The sequence below is a fragment of the Carcharodon carcharias genome, chromosome 37 (genome assembly GCF_017639515.1).
Source record: "Carcharodon carcharias isolate sCarCar2 chromosome 37, sCarCar2.pri, whole genome shotgun sequence".
In the NCBI taxonomy this organism is placed as follows: domain Eukaryota; kingdom Metazoa; phylum Chordata; class Chondrichthyes; order Lamniformes; family Lamnidae; genus Carcharodon; species Carcharodon carcharias.
Window position 1 is genome coordinate 6679996 of NC_054503.1, and position 8597 is coordinate 6688592.

The window sequence follows — 8597 nt, forward strand, 5'->3', positions numbered from 1 at the left end:
ACTCCACTTCCGCTCAATGGAGGCGGGGCCCCGCCGCCTCCGCCGTTCCGCCCACCGGAAGGGGATGTCACACACACCGCCCTCTGATTGGCAGCTGCCCCTCCAGCGAAGGGCCGACGCGCGCTCCGATTGGTACGGCGGACTGTCACTCAAGGAGGCGGGGCAGCGCGGCCACGGGGTGGCGGCCATTTTGAGTCCTCTTCGCGGTCCCTGGCGTGCATGAGAGAATGCGAACGTGATCGAGCGACCCGCCCTCCTTCTTCCCGAAGCCGGACTGTCAGTTAAGGCCACAGTCCACGCCGCTGGACAGCAGGAGCTTCAGGGAGACCCTATTCGGGGTGTCAAGCCCGAGAGACCGAGTCAAAGGTGAGAGGTTGGTTCGTCCCGCCCCCTCCCGGTGGATAGAGAGGTTTCATGGTGACGTCACAGGCAGAGGGTGCCAGTCGCCATTGCCCCTTGGGAGGAGCTTGTTTTGCCATTCAATCATTGAAACCCGCTGTGAATCATAACCCCGTTCACAGGCCTTGGCTCCCTTTAATATACTGGGCTGGCATTAATCAGATTTATTAAATGAGCAAGAATCCATGTTTTTTGTGCGGAAGATCTATTTTGAAATTTTCAATTGACAGCACCTTCCAAACTCGCCATCTCGTAGAGTTATGCTGCATAGAGACAGGCCTTTCGGCCCAACGTGTCTGTTGCAGCCATCAAGCAACTATCTATTTTAATCCCATTTTCCAGCATTTGGCCCGTAGCCCTATATGCTATGGTGTTTCAAGTGCTCATCTAAATACTTCTTAAATGCTGTGAGGGTTCCTGCCTCTACCACCTCCTCAAGTTATGTGTCCAAGATTCCAACCACCCTCTGGGAGAAAAAAAATTCCCTCAAATCCCCTCTAAACGCTTGCCCCTTAACTTAAACCTGTGCCCCCTGGTTATTGATACCTCCGTAATGGGGAAATGTTTCTTCCGATCTACGCCTCTCATAATTTGGTGTACCTCTATCAGGTCCCCTCTCAGCCTTCTCTGCTCTAAGGAAAACAACCCTGGCCTATCTAGTCTCTCTTCATATCTGAAACGCTCCAGCCCAGGCAACATCCTGGTGAATCTCCTCTGCACCATCTACCAACCACAAGTACAAGGGCAGCAGATACAGGGGATCAGCACCACCTGAAAGTTCTCCAAGCCACTTGCTGTCCTAACTTGGAAATATATCACCGTTCCTTCAATGTCGCTGGGTCAAAATCCTGGAACTCCCTCTCTTTAACAGCATTGTGGGTGTGCCTACACCACATGGACTGCAGTGGGTCAAGAAGGTGGCTCACTACCACCTTCTCAAGGGCAGTTAGGGATGGGCATTAAATACTAGCCTAGCCAGTGAGACCCATGAATGAATTTTTTTTTAAATCTGTGTAAAAGATGAGTTAGGCCACAGCTGGAGTGCTGTGTGCAGTCCTGGAAACTGCACTATAGGAAAGATGTGAATGTACCAGGTCAGGTACAGAGGAGATTTACAAGGATGTTGCCTGGACTGGAGAATGTTAGATATGAGGAAAGATTGAATAGGTTCCAGTTGTTTGCTTTGGAACAGAGGAGGCTGAGGGGTGACATAATTAGAGTGCATAACATTTAGACAGCTCTAGATAGAGAAGATAGGAAGGCTCAGGTCTCCTTAGGTGAGGGCTCCAAAACCAGGAACATAGGTTTAAGATAAGAACAGAGCCGCTTAGGAGGGAGTTCCAGGATTTTGGCCCAGCGATGGTGAAGGAATGGCGATATAGTTCCAAGCTAGGATGGTGAGTGATTGCTGCCCTTGTCCTTCTAAATGGTAGTGGTCATGGGTTTGGAAGGTGCTGCTGAAGGAGCCTTGGTGAGTTGCTGCAGTGCGTCTTATAGACGGTACACACTGCTGCCACTGTGCGTCAGTGGTGGAGCGAGTGAATGTTTGTGGATGGGGTGCCACTCAAGTCGAATGCTTTGCCTTGGATGGTATCAAGCTTCTTGAGTGTTTGTTGGAGCTGCACTCATCTGGGCAAGTGGAGAGTATTCCATCATATTCCCGACTTGTGCCTTGTAGATGGTGGACAGGCTTTGGGGAGTCAGGAGGTGAGTTACTCGCCATAGGATTCCCAGCCTCTGACCTGCTCTTGTAGTCACCATATTTATGTGGCTGGTCCAGTTCAGTTTCTGGTCAATGGTAACCCAAGTTCCAGCATTACCTCCCAGCTGTTCCATTCTATGCCTCAGCTCATAAAGGTAAGTTTCCCATATGCCTTCTCGGCTACCTACCTAATGACCTACATGGCCAACCCTGACTCCACTTTCGTAGGGTTTTGAATTTGCTATTGACCAGACCTCTGGAGAGTGTGAAATGCAGGCACTAGCTGGCCTCTTGGGCCTTTCAGGCAGTGCATTCCAGTTCACAGCAACACATTGCATTTAACAAAAAAAAAACTCTCTGGTTCTTTAGTTGCTTTTCTTAAATCTGTCCTCTGGTTCCTCTCTGGAAACAGGCTCTCCCCCACCCAACCACCCAACCATTCCAGATCTCGTCATAACGTTGAGCCCATCTTTTAAATCTCTCCCTAGCCTCCCCTGCTTTTAAGGTGAGCGATCCCAGTTTCTCCATAGGGACAGGAGGAGGCCATTCTGCCTGGTGAGGTTGTTCTGCTGCCATTCAGTACGATCGTGACTGACCTGCAGCCCAGCTCCATATATCTATGGGGGAGACGGTGACGCTTTGCTTATGTCACTGGACTAGTAATCCAGAGGCCCAGGCTAATGCCCTGGGGACAGAGGTTCGAATCCCGCCACAGCAGCTGGTGGAATTTAAATTCAATGAATAAGATCTGGAATCGAAAGCTAGTCTCAGTAATGGTGACCATGGCAACGATGATTGCTGGTTGTAAAAACCCATCTGGTTCACTAATGTCCTTCAGGTAAGGAAATCGGCCATCCTTACCCGGTCTGGCCTACACGTGACTCCAGACCCCGAAATGGCCTAGCAAGCAACTCAGTCCAAGCTGGCCAGCTGCTGTGGCGGGATTCGAACCTCTGTCCCCAGGGCATTAGCCTGGGCCTCTGGATTACTAGTCCAGTGACATAAATGACACCCCCGTCCCATGAGGAATAAAATAAAGGACTCACTTGTGCCCCTTATCCCTTAATGCAAAAGGGTTACTGCAAATCCGCAATTCTTGAGATTTAAAATTAAAAATTAATCCATCATTAATTGCCGCTTCCAAACTTCCCCCACCCTTTGTGTGTGGAAGTGTTTCTTAATCTCACTCCTGAAAGGTCTGGCTCTTACTTTTACACATTCCAACTAACGGAACTAGTTTCTCTCTCTGTCCCCCTTCGTATCTCAAAAACTACAACCAAATCATCCCTTCCCCTGCTAAATTCCAGGAATACACCCTTAGCTTGTGTCTTCTTTCCTTGTAGCTTAATCCTTGGAGTTGACGATTCACTCTGGTAAATCTACTCTCTCCACTTAAATTTCCATTCCCCCCCCCCCCCCCCCCCCCCCCCCCCCCCCCCCCCCCCCCCCCGCCGAGACCATTTGAGCAAATCTCCTCTGAACACTCTCCAAGGCCTTGTCATTCCTGAAGTGTGATGCCCAGAGTTTGACAGAGCACTCCAGCTCTGATCAGAAGGCTGAGCAAAAGATTATTGTCCCAAACCAGTCAGAGAACAAGGGTCAAATCTTGGCGCAGTTTCACATGCCCAGTGAGCTGACATTTAATTAACCCTCTTTTTTCTTTCTCTCTCTCTCTCTCTCTCTCTCTTTCTCTCTCTCAGATTATGCGTTTGCACAACCCAGGGACCTGAGGAGGAAGCACTGAAAACCATTAACAAGATGGATCTTGCTGACTTCAGGGGGAAGAAGATTAGCGCTCTGCCATCCAAAGCGAGCACCAAGCCACAATCTGCCAGCGGTGTGGTGGAAAGTTGCCAGCGGTGTGGAAGACCAAACCACCAGGCCGCAGAATGCACTTGGGCACCGGGTGATTCCCTAGTTAGGTATGGCCAGCAAACGCCATGTTATCCTCGCTGTCCCCCGGACTATGGACGTGACAAGGCTACCAAGCACTATGTCGATTATTATGAGCAGCTCTGCCCCAAAACTCTGCCTCGCTCTCAGCCTGTATCCACCCACTGCATGTATGGGGGCAGCCAGTTCCAGCGCCAATTCACACCGATTCTCACCAAAAGCAGCTCCCTGTACCATCGTGTCCGCCTTCCTCGAACTCCTGCGTCAAAGCTGGAAAACAGGAAACCCATAAAGAGGAAAATGCCGCAGGATAAAACTACCCCTGCCAAAAGGGCCAAATCTGGTTTGTTAAACACCCCCGCCCTGGGAGAAAATGCCCAATCCGGCCTGTTAAATACTCCCGGCCTGGGAATGAGTGCACGGTCTGGCTTGTTAAATACTCCTGCTCTGGGAATGGGTGCACAGTCCGGCCTGTTAAATACTCCTGCTCTGGGAATGGGTGCACAGTCCGGCCTGTTAAATACTCCTGCTCTGGGAATGGGTGCACAGTCCGGCCTGTTAAATACTCCTGCTCTGGGAATGGGTGCACAGTCCGGCCTGTTAAATACTCCTGCTCTGGGAGTGGGTGCACAGTCCGGCCTGTTAAATACTCCTGCTCTGGGAGTGGGTGCACAGTCCGGCCTGTTAAATACTCCTGCTCTGGGAATGGGTGCACAGTCCGGCCTGTTAAATACTCCCGCTCTGGGAATGGGTGCACAGTCCGGCCTGTTAAATACTCCCGCTCTGGGAATGGGTGCACAGTCCGGCCTGTTAAATACTCCCACTCTGGGAATGAGTGCCCGATCCGGCTTGTTAAATACCCCCACTCTGGGAGAGAGTACCCAATCCGGCTTGTTAAATACCCCCGCCCTGGGAATGAGTGCACGGTCCGGCCGGTTAAATACCCCCGCTCTCAAAATGGGTGCACAGTCCAGCCTGTTAAATACCCCTACTCTGAGAATGAGTGCCCGATCTGGCTTGTTTAATACCCCTGTTCTGGGAGAGAGTACCCAATCTGGCCTGTTAAATACCCCTGCTGTGGGCATGAGTGCAAAGTCCGGCCTGTTAAATACCCCTGCTCCGCGAATGAGTGCACAGTCCGGCCTGTTAAATACCCCTGCTCTGGGAATGGGTGCACTGTCTGGCCTGTTAGATACCCCTGCTCTGGGAGAGAGTGCCCGATCCAGCATGTTTAATACCCCCGCTCTGCGAATGAGTGGACAATCTGGCCTGTTAAATACCCCTGCTCTGGGAGAGAGTGCCCGATCTAGCATGTTTAATACCCCCGCTCTGCGAATGAGTGCACAATCTGGCCTGTTAAATACCCCCGCTCTGGGAGAGAGTGCCCGATCCAGCATGTTTAATACCCCCGCTCTGCGAATGAGTGCACAATCTGGCCTGTTAAATAACCCCGCTCTGGGAGAGAGTGCCCGATCCAGCATGTTTAATACCCCTGCTCTGCGAATGAGTGCACAATCTGGCCTGTTAAATACCCCCGCTCTGGGAGAGAGTGCCCGATCCAGCATGTTTAATACCCCCACTCTGCGAATGAGTGCACACTCTGGCCTGTTAAATACCCCCACTCTTAGAGAGCGTGCTCGATCCGGCTTGTTAAAAACTCGCAGCCCGGGAACACGTGCCCGTTCCAGCCCGTTGATATCACCCGCCCCTGGAACGAGAGCCCGATCAGGTTTGTTAAAAACATCCAGCCCTGGAACGAGAGCCCGATCAGGCTCATTAAAAACACCCGTCCCTGGAATGAAAGCCCAATCAGGCTCATTAAAAACACCTGCCTCGGGAACTAATGCCCAATCAGGCTCATTAAAAACACCCAGCCCGGGAACTAATGCCCAATCAGGCTCATTAAAAACACCCAGCCCGGGAACTAATGCCCAATCAGGCTCATTAAAAACACCCACCTTGGGAACTAATGCCCAATCAGGCACATTAAAAACACCCACCTCGGGAACTAATGCCCAAACAGGCTCATTAAAAACACCCACCTCGGGAACTAATGCCCAATCAGGCGCATTAAAAACACCCACCTCGGGAACTAATGCCCAATCAGGCGCATTAAAAACACCCACCTCGGGAACTAATGCCCAATCAGGTTCATTAAAAACACCCACCTCGGGAACTAATGCCCAATCAGGTTCATTAAAAACACCCACCTCGGGAACTAATGCCCAATCAGGCGCATTAAAAACACCCACCTCGGGAACTAATGCCCAATCAGGCTCGTTAAAAACATCCAGCCCTGGAACAAGTGCCCAATCAGGTGCATTAAAAACATCCGCCTCGGGAACTAATGCCCAATCAGGCTCATTAAAAACACCCACCTCGGGAACTAATGCCCAATCAGGCTCATTAAAAACACCCAGCCCGGGAACGAATGCCCAATCAGGCTCATTAAAAACACCCAGCCCGGGAACGAATGCCCAATCAGGCTCATTAAAAACACCCAGCCCGGGAACGAATGCCCAATCAGGCTCATTAAAAATACCCACCTCGGGAACTAATGCCCAATCAGGCTCGTTAAAAACATCCAGCCCTGGAAAAAGTGTCCAATCAGGCTCATTAAAAACACCCAGCCCGGGAACGAATGCCCAATCAGGCTCGTTAAAAACACCCAGCCCGGGAACGAATGCCCAATCAGGCTCGTTAAAAACACCCAGCCCGGGAACGAATGCCCAATCAGGCTCGTTAAAAACACCCAGCCCGGGAACAAATGCCCAATCAGGCGCATTAAAAACACCCAGCCCTGGAATGAGAGCCCAATCAGGCTCGTTAAAAACACCCAGCCCTGGAATGAGAGCCCGATCAGGCGCATTAAAAACACCCGGCCCTGGAATGAGAGCCCAATCAGGCTCGTTAAAAACACTCACCCCAAGAATGAGTGCCCAACTCGGCCTGTTAAAAACACCGGCCCCAGGAATGCGTGCCCAACCCGGCCTGTTAAAAACGCCCAACCTGAGAACGAATGCACAGTCCGGCCTGTTAAATATCCCCGCTCTGGGAATGAGTGCCCGAAACGGCCTGTTAAGTACCCCCACCCTGAGAATGGGTGCCCAACCCGCACTGCTAAATACCCCCACCCCGAGAGGTAGTCCCCAGCCTGGCCTGTTAAAAACACCCACCCCGGGAATGAATGTTCAGTTTGGTCTGAGACACACACCTCCTGTCTTGGCCACTGCTCGGCTGAAGGCGAACGTTAAAGCGCGCTCGCCATATCCTGCCCCACGTCACTATGTCCCTCCAAAGCAAGATGCCAGTTCCTGTCCCTCTGTGGTGTAAAACTAACCCTCATTAGCAGTGCCCCAACACTTCTTTCCAGAATTATGTGTTAGAGTTTGTGCCATCACTTTATCACATCCAGATATGCTAACGTTGACATACAACACGAGGACTGACCCCGGTTAGAAATGTAGATTGGTTTCCAACCACCCTGTCCCCACTTCATCTCAGTAACGTCCGCGCGCCTCTCTGTCTTATTTCCTCGCTCCTTTCTCTTGCTGTCTCTCTTTCGTGCAGCACGACACCCATCGCTGTCAAGGCCCCTGTGCCATGAGCTTAACAGGGAAAGGCACTGCCACACGTGCCAAAAAACCCGGTGACGGCGAGCGCCACTCCTGTGCACACAGCTCCCCCGTCCGCTCCTTCTCCAGTGTTCCCCCAGTGAACCATTTTCCCTTCGTCCCCGCTTCGTCGTGCAGTTTAGCTCGATCTCAAACTCTGGTCTGCCTTTTGAGGTCGCCCGCCGGACCCTTGCCTCAAAAGGGCCACTGTCACAGCTAATTCTACCTACAATGAGATCAGATTTACACGGTGCCCTTAAAGCACCAGACCAATGGCATCTCAATTATTCAACTGCGTACAAAACCTTGGTGAAATCAATTAAAAATTACAATACTTACCTCTAAGGAAGGAGTATTCTTATCCTCTTAATTTCCAGCGACTATCAGCTTAACATAAAGTCCCCTTTTGTTGAATGCAGAAACAATAAGCCCAAATTTACATAAAAACAAAAGCGCTCATCGAATTAAATTAAATGCTTTTGGCCGTGTCTACCAAGCTCGACTGTACACAATTCCCATTGTTTTCCACTGGTTAGTTGGCCCCCCCTCCGCCCCCCTGCATAATTTTGAGCTCGGAAGTTAACCGTCTGAAAGTTCGAGGAAGTCAAGAACGACGTGCTTGATTCCTCCCCATCCGTTCCAGCAAACTCAAACCCGGGCGCTGTTGTTCCGCGGCATCCATATCGAAAGCACCGCGTGCGCTCCCAAGGATCTTGCCGTTGGTCAGAGGCCGCCCCGGCCCTTTCCGAAACGAGCTGCAGTCGGCGGCTATGACCGGGATCTGATCGGCCCATTCCAGCCTGCCGTTGAACTCTGACTGACCCGAGGCTGGGTTTACTCGACGACATTAGACTTTCGGGCTTTAGTTGATGCGTTGCCACTTTACCCATAGAGCAGTTAATTCCGTGTTACCTGGTTTAATGCTCCTGTTCTTGTAAAATGGCATCAGATTCAATTTGTTTGAACCATATCTTAAAATATTTGTTGGG

At 51.1% G+C, this 8597-nt stretch overlaps 1 protein-coding gene across 1 annotated transcript; it reads left to right on the top strand.

Annotated features, from left to right (window-relative positions):
* The first annotated feature begins 155 nt into the window (after positions 1–155).
* LOC121272966 (mucin-5B-like) lies at positions 156–8597 on the top strand. The gene is made up of 2 exons (XM_041179868.1): positions 156–366; positions 3802–8597. The coding sequence occupies exon 2, from the start codon at positions 3860–3862 to the stop codon at positions 7325–7327; it is 3468 nt and encodes a 1155-aa protein (XP_041035802.1). The 5' UTR covers positions 156–366; positions 3802–3859; the 3' UTR covers positions 7328–8597.

What these genes read in the sequence shown, in the direction of transcription:
- LOC121272966 (XM_041179868.1), top strand. Translation starts at nt 3,860, where the DNA reads ATGGATCTTGCTGACTTCAGGGGGAAGAAGATTAGCGCTCTGCCATCC.